The 18478-nt window shown below is 45.1% G+C and overlaps 1 protein-coding gene across 1 annotated transcript in view; it reads left to right on the forward strand.

Annotated features, from left to right (window-relative positions):
• The window catches only part of DNAH7 (dynein axonemal heavy chain 7), a 152927-nt gene that overhangs the window by 124678 nt on the left and 9771 nt on the right, over nt 1–18478 (forward strand). Inside the window, exons 52-58 of the mRNA XM_083715690.1 lie at nt 513–707; nt 3204–3296; nt 9401–9577; nt 13248–13409; nt 14148–14348; nt 16861–17022; nt 17674–17859. Of these exons, the coding sequence (XP_083571816.1) occupies nt 513–707; nt 3204–3296; nt 9401–9577; nt 13248–13409; nt 14148–14348; nt 16861–17022; nt 17674–17859 (1176 nt within the window). The remainder of the gene's footprint in view (nt 1–512; nt 708–3203; nt 3297–9400; nt 9578–13247; nt 13410–14147; nt 14349–16860; nt 17023–17673; nt 17860–18478) is intronic.

An 18478-nucleotide genomic window follows, 5' to 3' on the forward strand; every position in this document is an offset into this window, starting at 1 on the left:
CGAGATGAGCGCTGCAACGCCAGAGTCGGTCATGACTGGACCTAATGGTCAGGGGTCCCTTTACCCTTTACCTTTTGCCTTCCTAATAACTTCTAACTGATTATCCCAACTGTCTATCTGACTCCTCCTAACAGTTTCACTCACTCTCAGACATCAAAACTAGACCAACCCACAGACTTATCCTCCCTCTTCCTTCTCCAACTCCCAACTCTCAACTCTAACTCCTCCCCTTGGGTTCCCACTGGCCAATCATTTCACACTCATTTAACCCTTTCCTTATGACCCACCTAGGAGGGCAGATGCCACAGCCGCCTCATTGCTTCCAGGTTTGCAGAGGGCAAGAGGTAGCAATCCAAACAGGAAAGTGAAGGTTCAGGGGGCTCTGAGGGTCAACAGCGGGCCCCTTACTGGTGATGTGGCTCTCATGGCATGGGTGTCCCTAATGCCGACCTGTTTGCTCAAGTTCCCAAGTCCTTAACACTGCGTGTTCATTTTGTCGTAATTCACTGCAGATTGATGAGTCGGAGTGGAAGTTTTTGCTCACGGGAGGCATCGGCCTGGACAATCCCTACTCCAACCCTTGCCCTTGGCTCCCCACGAAATCGTGGGATGAAGTCTGCCGCCTTGACGACTTACCAGCCTTCAGAAGCATTCGGAAGGAATTCATGCGCTTGAAGGATGGGTGGAAAAACGTCTATGACAGTTTGGTTTGTTTCCCCCCTTCACTCATCCCTTCTTGCTAGCTGCTCAGAACAAATACCGTATTTTTCGCTCCATAAGGCGCACTTTTTCCCTCCTAAAAAGTATGGGGAAATGTGTGTGCATCTTATGGAGTGAATGCAGGGGGGAGGCAGGCAGGAAAAGCCCCCAAGAGCCGCACACAAGCTTCGCACGGCTCTTGCAGGCTTTTTCCCAGGAGGGAGAAGGGACTGACTCTTCAGTCAGTCCCTTCTCCCTCCTCGTAGAAAAGCCCGCAGGAGCCGCGCGCTCCTTAAAGGGTGCACGGCTCCTGTGGGCTTTTGCAGGAGGTGGGGGGTATTGCGATAGCCACACACAGCCTCTCCTGGCTGGAGAGGTTGCGCGCAGCTAAAGAGGAAGCCAAGACAGCGAGCGGGATGGATATATTTTTTTTCTTGATTTCCCTCTCTAAAAACTAGGTGCACCTTATGGTCCGGTGCACCTTATGGAACGAAAAATACGGTATTCACTGCGCCCTCAGTGGTGTTGTTGTCTATTCTGTCAAAGAAAGATGTTATCTTCTGAGATAACCGGGAATGCGGGGATGAGCAGTTTGCAAGTTTCATAAGCAGATGGGTTTAGATGATACACCTTGGAGGGAAGCGAACATTACTACAAGTAATATTGTTTCCTTTTAAAAAAGCATTCCTTCAGAAATGTACATTCCAGTAAATTTTTATTATTTCTATTTTTCTGCATTCAATTGTATTGGTATGAATCTGGGGGGGGGGGCAGGGGGCAGGTTCTCCTAAAAATATTGAGTACCAGATTCTCCACTACCCCCTAATTCCTAGAATTAGAATGTAGGAGATTACTAAATGCTTGAAGTCTTCACCCAGGTACAAGGGAGCGTAACTATGTGAAAAAGTGGGGTGAATCGGTTTCTTGGCCAAGAATTGCCTGGGGTGAAGAGTTGAATCTGGCCTTCAAAATGTACATACCACTCGATGGTGTGCAGTTTACAGAAAGAATAAAACGTTGAAATTCCCTATACAGTGGTACCTCGGGTTACATACACTTCAGGTTACCTAGGCTTCAGGTTACAGACTCCGCTAACCCAGAAATAGTACTTCGGGTTAAGAACTTTGCTTCAGGATGAGAACAGAAATTGTGCTCCGGCGGCGCGGCAGCAGTAGGAGGCCCCATTAGCTAAAGTGGTGCTTCAGGTTAAGAACAGTTTCAGGTTGAAAACGGACCTCCGGAACGAATTAAGTACTTAACCCAAGGTACCACTGTATTAGACAGTTGAAAAGAATTCAGAAGTTAATTAAGGTCAACAGTGAAGAAGAAGAAGAAGAAGAAGAAGAAGAAGAGGAGTTTGGATTTGATATCCCGCCTTTCACTCCCTTTAAGGAGTCTCAAAGCGGCTAACATTCTCCTTTCCCTTCCTCCCCCACAACAAACACTCTGTGAGGTGAGTGGGGCTGAGAGACTTCAATGAAGTGTGACTAGCCCAAGGTCACCCAGCAGCTGCATGTGGAAGAGCGGAGACGCGAGCCCGGTTCCCCAGATTACGAGACTACTGCTATTAATCACTACACCACACTGGCTCCCAGAAGATTGCAACACGTGAAGTTTCTACATGTGCTGGGCCAACTTGCCTCTACAAAATGCTTCCAGCAGTGCAGTGGGGGGGGGGGGTTGCCTGGTGTGTGGGTGCTACAGTGCTAAAAGATTGGTTTCTTACAAGTGCAGAACAAGGATTACGGGGCACCGGTAACAGTCCCAGTTCCGCAGATGGAAGTGGTTGAAGGGGGCATGCTTGGAGTAAGGCAGTAAACTGGACACAAGCTGTTACACCTTCAGCTTGGTCAGGTTGCAAATCGTCAGCCAGTGCAGCTCTGTGGGAAGAGGTGCCATATGCTATCAGGGTCTCTCTCCTTTCAGCAGCCGGGCTGCAGCTGTCAGGGACTGTGCTGAGGAGGGCTGCACTGAGGAAGAATGGGGGGGGGGCACCCCCTATTCCTGATTTGGATCCTCAATCTTCCCAGGAGCTGGAGGACAGTATAGATTTGGAACAATGGCTTGCAGATGGACATGGTTTAGAAGGTAGAAGCTGGGAAATACCAGATGGGGAACAGCTAGGAGAAGAAGCACTGGGAGAGAGAGGGTTAACAGATTCCCTGTCTTTGGACAGCATTGCTCCTCTCAGCCCACGGTCAAGAAGAGCTGAGAAAGTGGCAGAACAGAAACCACAGAGGGTATAAGCTCAGATTACAATATGTAGGAGTGTTGTAGATTAATAGGGGTGTGAGCCTTAATTGGGAGCACCGCCATTTCTAGGAGATGGGTTCTTTGTTCTCTCGCTGTGATTATTAAAGTTTCTAACTGGTAAGAAGACTCCTTTTCCTTTGTTCTGCTTATTTACTGCCACAGGAGGAGGAAGCCTGATAGCAGAATTCTGCACTAACTGGAGCTTTCAAGGACAAGGGAAGCCAATCATAGTGTATTTGTTTCACTTGCAGGAACCTCATCATGAGGCATTTCCTGAGGAGTGGCAAGACAAAATGGGGGAGTTCCAAAGGATGCTCATCATTCGCTGTTTAAGACCTGACAAAGTAAGTGCGGTCAACTCATGCGCCAGGACACTGACGCGGGCAGAGTTTCGAAGGTCCTGTTGCATGTATGACACAATTGTGTTAGTTTAATCTTCCTTCAGATAGGGTTTCCATATTTCAAGAAGTAAAAATTCGGACACAAAAGTTGGGGGAAATTTCAAAAAATGTGGACATTTTGCCGATTTCCCGAAATTCTCCCCCGGACGCTAATTCCGTCATTAGAATCCCAGGAAGATCCGGATGCATGACAACCCCACCTTAAGACATGGGTTGCGATATTGTGATGCAATACCCCATGTGCACACACATGCACACAATTGTCTGGTTGCTTCCTCTATTGTAGCATGCGCTAAAATGTGGTCCACTATAGTGAGTCCTGCCATAGTTTTTAGACAAAAGGCGTGGGGGGCAGGGGTAATGAACACTAAGTTTGCCAGGTTCCTCTTGCTTAAAAAGTACCAAACTGGCAGGGTTAAATCCATCCCCTTTTCAATCTTTTGTCTGTTTGGCTGGCACCTCCATTATAAACTTTTAGATGCCAGGCAAAAATGTTCCTTAATAATAATAATAATAATAATCTATTATTTATACCCCGCCCATCTGGCTGGGTTTCCCCAGCCACTCTGGGTCGCTTCCAACAAAACACTAAAATACTATAACCTATTAAACATTAAAAGCTTCCCTAAACAGGGCTGCCTTTAGATGTCTTCTAAAGGTTTGGTAGTTATTTTTCTCTTTGACATCTGGTGGGAGGGCGTTCCACAGGGCGGGTTGCCACTACCGAGAAGGCCCTCTGCCTGGTTCCCTGTAACTTGGCTTCCCATAGCAAGGGAACCTCCAGAAGGCCCTCAGCGCTGGACCTCAGCGTCCGGGTAGAACGATGGAGGTGGAGACGCTCCTTCAGGTATACAGGACCAAGGCCGTTTAGGGCTTTAAAGGTCAGCACCAACACTTTGAATTGTGTTCGGAAACGTACTGGGAGCCAGGCCTTTAGCTGATTGACATCCATTGCCCTCTTAAAATGTGTTGTGGAGAGAGTGGTTATTGGGTTGTTCTTGTTCTTGTTTTTATTATGCGATTTTATATTGTGAACCACACTGAGACCTGCGGGTATAGGGCGGTATACAAAATTAATTAACAACAATACCTTCCAGAGGTCCATTATTCCCTTGCCCACCTCATTTCAAAATTACGGAAGCTGACTTTAGTGTGCAGTGTTGTCTGAAATGTCTTATTCTGAGATACTGCTGCCTCACCCTTACAGATCAGTGTGTGGCAAATGGTCTTCTTATTTATTTTTCTGTTTCGTGCAACTTGAAGGTTAGTCTTGCAATACGCTAAAAATAGAAACTACATAACGTGATTACGGCAGTGAAAGTGGGCAGCCTGCCAGCTGCGCTTAAGTAAGGCCTCAGGTATGTAGGAGCGCCGGAATTCATATGCTGCCTTTGATCTGCAGGAGCAAAGTTAGCAAAGCTTTGGACCGTTGGCAGTGAGAGATGACCCGGTGAAATTAACAGGTAAAACTAACTTAGGTCCATTAATTTCAGTGGGTCTCCTCTGAGTAGGACATAGCTGGACGCCACACTTTATTGCCCTCCACTCTGAAGGGATATCTGCTGCACTGTAAGGATGAAAAGGAAAGTGACGTAAGGTTCGTTAGTTTGCTTTGCATTGCCTTATCCCCCAATACAGCAAGTTCACCGATGGTATAAAAGGTAAAGGGACCCCTGACCATTAGGTCCAGTCATGGGATCCCATTTTTAGGGAAAGAGGGCACCTTTTTCAGTCTTTATGGTTCAACATCCAGGACGCAAATACCTTGCCAATCTACTTCAAGTCACCCAGAGATCCAGCACCAGATCCCCATTTATCTTCTGCCTACTCCTGATCTATAGGGTTCCTAATAGCTAGAAAATAAAACCTCTAGGATTTGTAACAGCTACAAGATAAAACCACATTATGATGCAGGATTTGGGGCAGGCAGGCGAGCAACAGAGCGTAGCTTAAATCCTCTTCATCCTTAATCTGCAAGGATACTGTCAAAAGAGACAAGCAAAAATGCTATTGAGATGAGAAGAGAATTTTCTCTTTGGGGGTTTAAGTACTTTTGCTCACTTAAAAAAGAAGAAGCTTAAAACATTATTTAGGTTATAGTTTTATGCATACTTATGTGGAGTAAGTCCTCCTAAACTCAGTAGCACTTACTGTGAATATGCATATTTAACCTACAAGATGGTTTTCTTATTTTTTAATTCAGTAGATTTACGTTTTCAGGAGTACGCTTGCAGTTCTCTTTAAAAGGCCAGGATCGTGCAAAGGTTCTCAAGCGATTCTCATACTTGTGCATCTCTCTAAATTCAAGCAGGCACTTGGAGTTTGAGTTCATCTCGCTCAGTACAGCCTCCATTTCAGAAACCAATTCTGTGACTTTTAGCAGCGTTCCTCTGGCATGACTTACCTCTTTATATATAAGGTTTGACATTAAGCTGCATTAAGCTGACTTGGTTGGTCTCACCTGTGAACATCAGCATAAATGAGAGAGGGAGAATTGCACCCAAAGCAAAATGCAGTCGTCAAAAGAGGAAAACTGTGGCCAAAAATTAAGAAAGATAGCCCAGTAGCCAAGCCCTGTTTGGTTTGTTCTGTTCTTTTATTTTAAATATTTCCACTCTGCTTTTCAGCCCAAAGAAAAGGCTCTTAGAGTGACTTAGCATGATAAATAATAGGTAAAAAAGGTAAAGGACCCCTGGACGGTTAAGTCCAATCAGAGGCGACTCTGGGGTTGTGGCGCTCCTCGCTTTGCAGGCCAAGGGAGCCAGTGTTTGTCCACAGACAGCTTTCCGGGTCATGTGGCCAGCATGACTAAACCACTACTGGCGCATGGAGGTCCATGACGAGTGCCAGAGTGCATGGAAATGCCGTTTACCTTCCTGCTGCAGCAGTACCTATTTATATACTTGCACTGGTGTGCTTTAGAACTGCTAGGTTGGCAGGAGCTGGGACAGAGCAATGGGAGCTCACTTCATCGTGGAGGTTCAAACTGCTGACCTTCGGATTGGGAAGCCCAAGAGGCTTGGTGGTTTAGACCACAGTGCCACAATAAAACACAGCACAACACACAAAAGGAAAATGGCTTGCTGGGAGAAGGGGGAAAACCCCTCAGGCACTAGTTTTCAGTTACAAGGTTTTCCTAAGTTTTCTTTCTGGTGGGAAGGGAGAAAGCAAGCCCACTACAACTGTTCTTTCTCTGGCTGATTATTTTTATATTGTGAAATAATCCATGGTCCTGAAGGCAGCATTGTTTAGGGAAGTTTTTAATGTTTGATGGGCAGGGTATAAATCATAAATCATCATCATCATCATCACACTAGATTCCTAGTGCCACTACTGTGTTGCTTTATAGTGGGTTTTGTTTTAAAAGACCCTTGAGTTTTGGGTGGCCATCCAGCTGTCCAGTTGACCTCAGTGTGAGTCCACTTAGCAAAATCCCTATATAAGTGGCCTATAGGGTGTAGCTCAAATTAAATCCTACTCTGTTCAGTGAGGCTTACTGTTAAAGCGTTGGTGAGAAGGACTGTAAACAGTTTACCTGGAATCAAGTCTCATTGACTTTCAGCAGGGCCCACTTTCTGATAAGCAGGCTTGATACTGCAGACAGACAGACAGATAGACACACACACACACACACACACACACACACACACACACATGCAAACCCTTTCGGTTAACAGGGCATGCAGATATCTTCTAAACTGGGGAGTAATTTAGTCTGCAACCCTCAACCCATTTGTCTGGGAAATCAGTGCAACTTACTTCTGAGTCGGCACGTATAGGATTGTGCTGTTCGTCATCTTTATTGGCTACCATACTAGCACCATTTAATGACAAAATATTACATGTGAATTCAGTTTTGCAACTTTAACAGTCTCTTTGCACCCTGATTTTATGCACTTTGTGAATCAGAAGTAAGTTCTGCTGACACTTGAGCTCATTGGCACTTATTCTCAGCCCGGGAATGCAGAGTTTCCTAAACTTGGGTCTCCACTGGTTTTTGGACTACAATTCCCATCATCCCTGACCGCTGGTGCTGCTAGCTAGGGATGATGGGAGTTGTAGTCCAAAAACAGCTGGAGACCTAAGTTTGGGAAGCCCTGGTGCATAGCATTCAAACCTTACCATCGAACCGGCACATGTCTACTCAGAGGTAAACCCCAAGGAGTTCAATGGCACTTACTTTCCGGATAAATGTGTGTAAGATTGCAGCTTCATTGTGTTTTTATAAGGGATATGCTAGTCTATCTATTCTGGTACATTCAGTGCTGGATTTACATATAAGCTAAACAAGCTGTAGCTTGGGGCCCCACTCTCTTGGGGCCTCCAAAAAAATGTAAAGAAAAAAACAACTGGATGTACATTTCCAAAATATAAGATAAAAAACAAGTAAAATAAAACCTACATATAGCTACAGTGTTTTGTGTTGTGTAGGCTCCTATGATGTAAGTAATGGGCCCTGCCTGCTAGCCTGCTCCCTAAAATATCACTGGTTTGCTCATTTCTATATATAGGGTGCCTACATTCTGCATGTGCAAATGGCTTTAGATACCTATTAGGTCCACAAATTACCATATAGCATATATTCAATACAAAAAACGGGCAATTTGTTGTTGACAAAGGACAGCTGGACATATGAAGGGCCCCATTACCTTCAGTAGCTTAGGGCCTCATTAAACCTAAATCCAGCCCTGGGTACATTGTGCAGGTGTGTGTGTGTGTGTGTGTGTGCTGCACCTGAGAGCAGATGCAAAGGAGACTCCTTTACCTTTAAGACTTATATACCAGAGGGATTCAGCGGGTATATTTCCTGTATACCTGAAGGAGCGTCTCCACCCCCATCGTTCAGCCCCGGATGCTGAGATCCAGCACTGAGGGCCTTCTGGCAGTTCCCTCATTGCAAGAAGTGAGGTTACAGGGAACCAAACAGAGGGCCTTCTCGGTAGTGGCGCCCTCCCTGTGGAACACCCTCCCTTCAGATGTGAAGGAAATAAGCAGTTATCCTATCTTTAAAAGACATCTGAAGGTAGCCCTGTTTAGGGAAGCTTTTAATATTTAATGCTGTACTGTTTTTAACGTTTGATTGGGAGCCGCCCAGAGTGGCTGGGGAGACTCAGCCAGATGGATGGGGTATAAATAATAAATTGTTGTTGTTGTTGTTGTTGTTATTTATTATTCTCTCATTCCTTCATGACAAGCGGCAATTGCATAAGCATCTTTCCTCAGACACAGGTCTGGGAATTGGGTTCAGCACATCCATGCTAGAGTGACAACCATTTTCCTGATTTGGTGTTTCGAAGGTGTGTTGTAGAGAGTTCTGAGGGAACTTATGTGAAGCTCTTTGAACACATGCTGTATAAATGCTAGGCACTGATATATTTTTATTTCTTTATGGGACACAGTATCTGGCATCTTGAATAGCTGCCTCACAGAAATCAAGAAGCCAAACTGAGCAGGATTTAACCCCCACCCATCAGTTGACAAGTAGGTGTTAAATCCTACTCAAAACCAGTTTCCTGGGGGGACCAGGCCTGCACACAGCTTTTGCAGGATTGATGAATCATGGTTTCAGAGATGGCCTTGTGGATGAACTTGGACTGGAGGTTTCCTCGCCCTGTGCTAGAAGGACAAAGTGCTTTAATCCTCTTTAACTGAGGAAACTTAATTTGCAGCGTGTGCTTGAATACCTCCTGCAAAATACTGACAGTCTAGAAGCCTCCTTGGAAGTTTACAGAATGGTGCATCTCTTTCTTCCACCTTGCTATTTTATTCCTTTTCCAGTGTGCAACATCAGCTTCTTTTCTTTATTTTTAAGATTCATAAAAGGGTGAAAAGAGAAAAGGTACCCTTTTCCGTATCTCGTCATTTCTACACATGACCGATGTATGTTTGTATTAAACGGCTGGCTGTGAATGATCATCGCTGGAGAGTTCATTACAAATGCATGGGCTTATTTTGCCTCTCATCTTAAAACGTATTGTTGCTTAAAACCGTATCTTTGAATTTAAAGGTGACCTCGTTTCCTTACCCTCTTACTTGATTTTTTTCAGATTATTCCAATGGTGCAGGAGTTTATCACTGGAAACCTGGGGCGTATGTTTATCGAACCACCTCCTTTCGACTTGTCCAAGGCATTTGGTGACAGTCATTGCTGTGCTCCGCTGATTTTTGTGTTGTCTCCTGGTGCAGACCCCATGGCTGCTCTTCTCAAGTTTGCAGATGATCAGGTGCGTTGAGGACCATTACAATGGCACTCTTTGTAGGTGCAAAGTTTTAAAGCGGGGTTTACTCTTTCTCTTCTTCTTTTTTAAAAAATATTTATTTATTTTTATCAATAGAAATTTACAGTCAAAAAAGTTGTATGGTCATTTTGTGAGATTCTCTGAATCTCGTGACTCCCCCCATCCCCTACATGGGTCCTTATTACAATAATTAAAACTACATAACTACATATCAATACATTCTCCACTATTTTCATTTTTCCAAATTGTCCATAATCTTCGTTACTTTACAAGTGCTTCTTATAGTCCAGCTAAAGTTTTGATGTAAATTATAACCCCCCCCCATTCCTTTTTAAAGTCCTTGTCTTGGTTCCTGAGTCTCCCAGTTAGTTTTGCCATTTTGGCATAGTCCAGCAGTTTGGATAGCCATTCTTCCCTCTGTGTTATTGCTTCTTTCCATTTTGGGGCTAGTAGCATCTGTGCAGCTGCTGTTGTGTACATGAAAAGTATTTTCTGGTCTTTTGGAATCTCGGTACCTGTACAGTCATACCTTGGGTTGAATGTGCTTCGGGATGAGCGCGTTCGAGTTGCGCTCCAAAGCAACCCGGAAATAACGGAGCGTGTTACTTCCGGGTTTCGCCGCTTGTGCATGCGCAGATGCTCAAAATGACATCACACGCATGCACAGAAGCGGCAAAAAGCGACGCGCACGTGCGCAGACGTGCCATCACTAATTACGTTTGCTTCAAGATGCGAACGGGGCTCCAGAACGAATCCTGTTCCGTGTCTAGAGGTACCACTGTAATTCCTAATAAAAAAGGCTTCTGCTTTATTAACAAAAGTTATTTTAAACATTTTTAAAAATTCATTGTATACCATTTCCCAAAATCCTTTAGTTGTCTTACATGTCCACCACATATGAAAAAGATGCCTTCCTTTTCCTTACATTTCCAACAAATATGTTCTATACATTTTTGATAATTTAGTAGGAGTGAAGTACCATCGACACATCATTTTCATGTTATTTTCTTTCAGCGTACAACACGCTGTAAATTTTAAATCTATTTTCCAAAGACTTTCCCAATCTGCCATTTGTATATTATATCCCAAGTCCTTAGTCCAGTTTATCATAACCGATTTAACCTGTTCATCATACCCTTCCTCAGTCATTGTTCATGGGCCTCTTTCCCCATTGTAGTGAATTAGGGAAGCTCCATGTGTGCGTTGGAGCACCTGAATATGAAACCAACTGCTGGATGTGAAAGGCTTTGCTACTCTGGATGTCACACGTAGGCGTAATGACTCATTGTGGGCTTAAACCTTTGCAGAGTTATCGATCTTCCCTTTCATATGTATTCAGGCCAAGGACACGGCCCTTTGCTTATCTCCAAATGTCAGGGCAGTTTTGCCTGTAATCGTTAATCTCCCTAGACGTGGGCTCACCCAGATAGACACCCAAATAGACGCACTTGGTGGATGTGCATTGTCCTAATGGGTGTCACATCACTCGCTGCAGTAGATAGACATCTCCTTGTACTTAAGTGGATCTGCCGTGGGGGTGTTGATAATCACTGTGGCAGATCTGTTTTTCAGGTTTGCACACCTCGCTCTCTGCAGGGTGGTGCTCTACTTTTGATGGCCTCATATCATGCCACCTCAGTGCCCTCCTTTATCTCGCTTCCATTTTTGTTTCCTGGGGAAGAAACCAGGAGCCCGTCACACATACCGGCTTTCCATATCAAATGTACAATTGTCCCCGTTCCACCTTTGTTATTTTATAAATGAATCAGAATCAGAAGAATCTTTATTTGCAGCAGCCACTAGCCATAGCAATAAAATAAAATGTACTGAAGACAGGGGTAAAAACTTAACTATAGAAAATAAATTTTGGGGGTTTACATCAGGGGTGTCCAACAGGTCGATCGCGATCTACTGGTAGATACCTGGGAGGTTTTGGTAGATCATGGTCGATCACAGGGTCCCTTTCCTTATTGCTGGTAAAATAGAATCCGGCCCCTCCCCCTCCCCCCACCCTCCATTCTTGGAAGATCCGCAGAACGGCAGATGGAGTACAGTCATACCTCGGGTTGAAATAGCTTCGGGATGAATATTTCCGGGTTGCACTCCGTGGCGACCTGGAAGTAACGGAGCGCATTACTTCCAGGTTTCACCGCTTGTGCATGCACAGACACTCAAAATGACGTCATGCACATGCGCGGAAGCGGTGAAACGCGACCTGCGCACGTGCAGATGCGTCTTAAGTTTACTTCAGGATGCGAATGGGGCTCCGGAATTGATCCCATTCATATCCAGAGGTACCACTGTATACTCATTGAGGCTGTTTGTTTCCCCCCAAAAAAGTGCTGTCCTCCTCCCTAAAAAAATCAGAACTTTGCCCTGAACCTCTAAAAAATGGGGCTGTCCTCAACAGCTCAACAGCTTTGCCTTGAACCCCAAAAAGATTGTTGCCAGTATATCACTGCCAGTTTTTAATTCTGTGATTAGAATTACCCCTGGTTTATATCAATAATCAAATAATAGATATTATTCTAATTGCCCCTGCTAAAAACCTTGCAGTTTTTGCTGTCGCCTGATCATCTTGATCTGCTAAAAGAAAGGACACAGTAGCAATGGTTGAGCAACCCGGCATAGAGAATAATAGAAGGGTAATAATAACCTCATTCCTCAAATCTTTATAAAGAGCGCAAGCCAGAAGCACATGAGCCACTGACTCAACACTGCCATCTCCACAAGGACATAACTGTTTTCCCAGTGAATTTTTGTTTTGTTTTGTTATGCTATGAATGCATTTCTTAACTGACACAGAGAAATTAGGTTTTATTGTGTTGTTGTTGTTTGAATGGCAAGGAGGGGAGTGTGAGCAGCTCGTGGGATGAGGGCTGCCACTCTTCTGCTCCTCACATTGCTCTAGCCATGAGCATTTCACAGAAATGGTCCCTCCGTGTGGACAGCATATTAGCAGAACTGGCCTTGTTTGTGTTGAGGGGTGTGTTCCTTTCAGCAGAGCATAGCCTCCCCCAGGTGATAGAAAACTACTGCTGAGGGTGAGGCTTTCGATATGAAAGGTTCACATTGGGTGGAAAGGAGTTGGAGAATCTTATCAGCAACCCCAACAACTCAGTAAACAAAAGGAAATGAGAGAGACTTTCATGTGACCTTTGCTGATGTCGGCTGCATTGGATTAATGTGGAGCCTTCTCCTTGACGGGCTGACATCACTTTGTTCAGCGATACTGATATGTACTGAGTTGAATAGGATCCAAAACGCAGGTCTGATTGGTCCTAGAACAATAGGATCCAAAATGCAGCAGTCTGATTGGTCCTAGAACAATGCAGCAATATGACTGGTCTGCAGGAGCCACCCAATCCAGCTCCAGATGGAAGTGAATCCACAACCTGATTGGCCTACAGGAGAATTCCGGAATTAGCCAATCACGTGCAGCCCATTGTGTAAATAATGCATATAAAGCAGATACTTTGGGGGAAATTCCATTCCTTCTTACCACTATGAGCTGAATAAAGAGCATGAAATCCACTCTCGACTCTGAGTATATTTCAGATACTCTCTTCAGCAGCTGTGGAATTGTAGCCGTTCTTGTGTTAGGGCGACAGTATTATTCCCTTCCCCTCACTCACTGAACCTTTTGTATGTGCAGGGCTTCGGGGCTTCAAAGTTGACCTCTTTGTCGTTGGGCCAAGGCCAAGGCCCCATCGCCATGCGCATGATCGAGAAGGCGGTGAAGGAAGGAACATGGGCAGTCCTGCAGAACTGCCACCTGGCAACCTCGTGGATGCCGACCCTGGAAAAAGTCTGCGAGGTAGCAAATGCTGTCAGTAGTCACTACAACACCTGATGTTAACCTTTCAGTACCAATGGGATGCTAGGGCTCCTGGGTTCCTGCAGGAACTTATCCTGGGGGCAGGCAGGCAAGGGAGGGAGCAGGCTAGTTTGTCACATACAAAAATAAGTAAACGAGAATGGTGCTTGCCTGTTTTGCCACATATCTTACGTTCTACAAATGCTGGAAACTTACTTTTTGATTTCAGGCGAAAGCTGGGACTCTGGGGGCTGTGGTTCACTTGGGGGTTGGTATTTGCCATTCCAAATATTCACTTATAGAGGTGTGTATGTGAAGACACACAGGCACACATACACACACACTTTTGGGGTGTGCAAGGATGTGCTGGCTCACTTCAACAGTGGTAGCAAACCCTTGCCTGCAAATGAACATAAGTGCTAGTTCATCCCCTCTCTTGGGACAAATTGGGCAGCCATGTTATGCTGGAGAGCTCCACATCCACAATAGAGCGCCTATGTCTAGAACGGGAGACCCAGCTTAGAGAACCGTTCGACCCGAGAAGAGTAGTGTTGAACTCAAAACGAGCTTAGCACGATCATTGATCAAGAGATTTTGCAATTTCCCTTTGTAAAACTCATGCGGAGGCTAGGGTGTGTTTGAAAGATGCAGAGGCCTTTGCGAGAAAGGTTTTGACGTACCTGAAACCTCAGCTTCCATCCTCACCAAGTCCTTACACAGAATATTTTCCCCTTCTAGGAACTAAATCCGGACACAACGCACCCCGATTTCCGTCTTTGGCTCACGAGTTACCCATCACCCAACTTCCCTGTTTCTGTGCTTCAGAATGGAGTGAAAATGACCAACGAGGCCCCCAAAGGCTTGCGGGCGAATGTGATCCGTTCCTATCTGATGGACCCAATCTCCGACCCAGAGTTTTTTAACAGCTGCAAAAGGCCTGTTAGTACCTTCCTTATTAGCCTGGTTTCCTCCTCCTCCTCGTAAACCAGCTGAAACAGACCCTGGCGGTTGTTTTTTGTGTTTGCTGGTTTAAAACCCGCCAAGCGAAATAGCCCTCCTTCTCTGCACTGAAGTCGGCAGTTGATTACCAGCTCCCGGGATGCAGTAATAGAGGATTTTATTAAAATTTTATTTTTATTTTACCGCCAAGCTTCATTCCGTCTCCGCCAAGCTTTGGTGGTGGTGCCATTAATAATATAGCTTCCCATTTAAAAAGTCGGGAGGAAGTAGTTTTCGTGACACAAATTTGCAAGGCAGGGGAGAAATTCCTGTTGCAAAAGAATAGCTGAGCCGTGCACTGCTGAGAATCAAATCTTTAATCGCAGGCATTAAAATGCTGGCTCCATAGAACTGGGGGAGCTAAAATGGCCGTATGGGTTGATGGATGGCGCTCATAAACACTTCCTTTAGAATAGCAGCTCAAACTAGGGAGCCACCTGCTGTTTTCATAATTAGGTTTCGGAGAGCGGATGTGCTTGACCCAAGATAATTTCCATGATAGGTGTCGTAATTAAGAACCGGAGATGGTTGCGCTTAAACCGAGGCTATGATCCTTTTCTGCTTTCCTGGCAATTAAAAAAACAAATCCCTAAAACTTTTTAGATGGGGGGGGGGACCTCACCCTGATCGTTGCTTTTGAGCAGGAAGAGAAAAGATGCAGGAAAGGAGGAGCAAGATGGCGTTTTAGCATGGTAATGTTGTTGTGCCATAGTTGGTCAAAAAGGAAGGCATTGTGCGGCATTTTCCAAAGCCCCAAACCTTTTATTTCGGCCCATTCTTTCTCCGAGCACCTCTGATATCATCCGATGACCTGCTGCAATTCATCAAAGTATCCTGGGAGATCTGGATTGAATGGTTGGCTTAAATGGTCCTGTGGCTCTCCTTTCTTCTGGACAGATTTTAGGGACAGCTGCACACTGTAGGCACCCTTTCTTGGTAGCCAGTGGCATGCAATGAATTTTTTTAATAGGGGAACAGTTAGGTCCAGAGGCAAGGGCGATTGGGGGCAGGCGGACAGCGGCAACGTTGTGCATGTGATGTTGTGATGTCATGTGTGAGAGCATCGTGCCTCCTTCCTTAAACCGAACAGGAGCTTCCTAGGCTTTGGGAAGGAGGCACCAGGTCTCTTGAAAGGAGGCTGGAGCCCTCCTGCCTCCTTCCCAAAGCCGGGTGGACATTGAGAAGGTGGTGGGAGGGCTCTTGGACCCCGTCAGAGCACTGTGCCTCCCTCCCTAAACAGGGCAGGAACTTCCTGGGCTTTGATGTCAGGGAAACATTTAGGGGACTAGCCTAGTCCCCCTAGCACATCACTGTTGGAAACTATCTTTGAAGAATTGGTACTTAAGATGTAGATCAGTTTGACTGCTGCACAAACTAGGATGTTGGATCCGCCCATATGCTATGTGAAATGACTGAGACTGCTGGTTAATATATTTTGCATTTGCTTTATTTCTGTACAACGTCATAAAGATGCTCAAACTACCCGAGGCAGCAGACGGGTCTGTTTCAACATGGGCCAGCCTCAGTTATGTAGGACTGGTTTTTACAGCTAGAAAAGGCGTACCAGAGAGGTGTGCTGAGCCTTCCTCCACCCGTCCATGGCTTACCTTCGGGTATTACTTTTCCTCAGCTAGACACCACTACTCAGTGAGTTGAGAGCCAGTGTAGTATAGTGGTTAGAGCACTTGGGTTCAAATCCCCACTTGCTTATGAAGCTCAATGGGTGACCTTGGGCCAGTCACAGTCACCCAGCCTAACGTACCTCGCAGGGTTGTTTGAGGATTACAGGGGAAGGAAAGCGGAATTATTATTATTATTATTATTATTATTATTATTATTATTATTTTATTTGTACCCTGCCCATCTGGCTCGGTTTCCCTAGTCACTCTGGGTGGCTTACAGCATATCTAAAAACATTTTAAAAAACTGGAATGGCCTCACACGTGCCACAGAACTTCCCTCCCTCCCCAAATTTCCCCTGGAGGGTTGGGGAAACCCCCATAGCAGATTATTTTTAGGGTGGCTGCAATGGCTATACCGGGGGGGGGGGGGGAGAGAGAGAGAGAGAGAGAGAGAGAGAGAGAGAGAGAGAGAGAGGGAGTCCCATTGGGCGAAGCAGAAGTCATTCTGTTCAAGCAAAGACATTGTTGAAGACAACCCAGAGAATGGGCGGAAATTCATGGTGAAGATCTGGTGTAGGTATGGCCATCTAAACTTCCCAAATTTCGTGTAACGCGTTGCGAGGAGGCACTATCCAATAAGAACAAGATCTCAGCTTCTACTTCAGTCTCCTTGGAGAAAGTGACTGGTATAAAGACACGAGTAATAAAAGTAAATAATCACGGGAGATCTTTTGGTCATACAGCTGAGAATCGTGAGAAAGAGGAAAGTTCTCAATGAATCAGATGTTGTCCCCCCCACCCCCTGTTGTTATTATTTTTTACTATTTTAGAGTGAGTTCAAGAAGCTTTTGTATGGCCTCTGTTTCTTTCACGCGTTGGTCCAAGAGAGGCGAAAATTCGGACCCCTGGGTTGGAATATTCCTTATGAGTTCAACGAGACCGACCTGCGGATCAGCGTGCAGCAGCTGAACATGTTCCTCAATCAGTATGAGGTACTGCAAAGATCAGAAGGGTTTGCCAGCTTTATAAATAAGCCTCCATATTGCTAGCCTGCAAAATCTTTACTAGCTTGCTGGGGGGTGGCAAAGGAGGGCTCTGAAGCTCTGCGGATCCTGTGCTGACCAGAGGAGAGGAGTGGGCTTCCCTCCTCTAACAGCCCACTGGGTTTCTTTGCTGGGTGTACGGGAGAGACGTGTGAATTTCTTTTGCATGCATGTGAATTTCAGTGGATGGGGGAGATAACTCACCGGCACTACTCTGGGAACTTATTGCTGCCGACTGACATGATTAAATCCCATAATGTCCCTAAAACCCTGTCTTAGCTCAGTTGGTAGAGCATGAGACTCTTAATCTCAGGGTGGTGAGATTGTATAATAAAGCAGAATATATAAAACAGAATATATAAAAAAGGTACATACCCGATATTTTTCAACAGAAGATTCATGCCAAGGATCAGTGCTCACTAGATAGTGTAGCTGCTGATACTTGCAACACAATTGCATAGGACATACCTGTGGAGCATTTTTGCTTAGACAAACATGCAGTGAGTCGAGCTGTGAACTTTTTGTCTGTTAACCAAACATGCTAGCATGTTGGGAGAATAGGGAGGAGTCACAGATGAGCTTTTGCTTTGTACGTTTCAGGAGTTGCCCTTTGACGCCATCCGCTACATGACGGGCGAATGCAATTACGGAGGCCGGGTCACCGATGACTGGGATCGGCGGACGCTGCGCAGTATTTTGAACAAGTTCTACAACCCGATCATTGTGACGAATCCTGATTACAAGTTTGATTCCAGCGGCCTTTATTATGCTCCTCCTGAAGGAGAGGTAAGCACCTTAGTGGGGCGCGATTCAGCAGGACATTTCCCTGCTTGATTCCCGCTCAAAGAAGAGCAAGAACTTAGAGGAGGAATCAAAATGCTAATCATCTTCTGAGACAGTGGCAAGAAATCTGGGCGAGCTCTACAGTGCAGAGCAGGAACAGGAGATGAATTAAATTTGTTTCTGTTTTAAGGAGAGACAGTGCACACATCTGGACCTAATCACAAACCATAACACAGGTGCCTTTCCGAATTTTGCAATGCGGTTCTCCAAACGACCAGTGTGTACAAAAATGAATATCCCACATATACTTGCACTCAGATCCTGCTTTGGGTTTTCCATGGGCTCCCGCAAAAACCGCTTTGTATTAGGGAAAATATAAAGATATGCACTGGTCTAAACTGCATGCAATAATGTGTTTATTTTTATTTTATTTTATTTTATTCTCTGCAATGCGCTCAGATCCTGCTGGTGGGCTTTCTGTGGGCCCTGGCCTGATCCAGCAAAAAAGAAGAAGAAAAAGCATTATATTAAGGGAAATATAAATATATGTATTGGTCTAAACTGCATGTAATAATGCATTGTTTATTATTATTATTCTCTTCAAATTGTGGAGAACTGAATT

This window comes from Podarcis gaigeae, assembly GCF_964106915.1.
Source record: "Podarcis gaigeae genome assembly, chromosome: 1".
NCBI classification, from domain to species: domain Eukaryota; kingdom Metazoa; phylum Chordata; class Lepidosauria; order Squamata; family Lacertidae; genus Podarcis; species Podarcis gaigeae.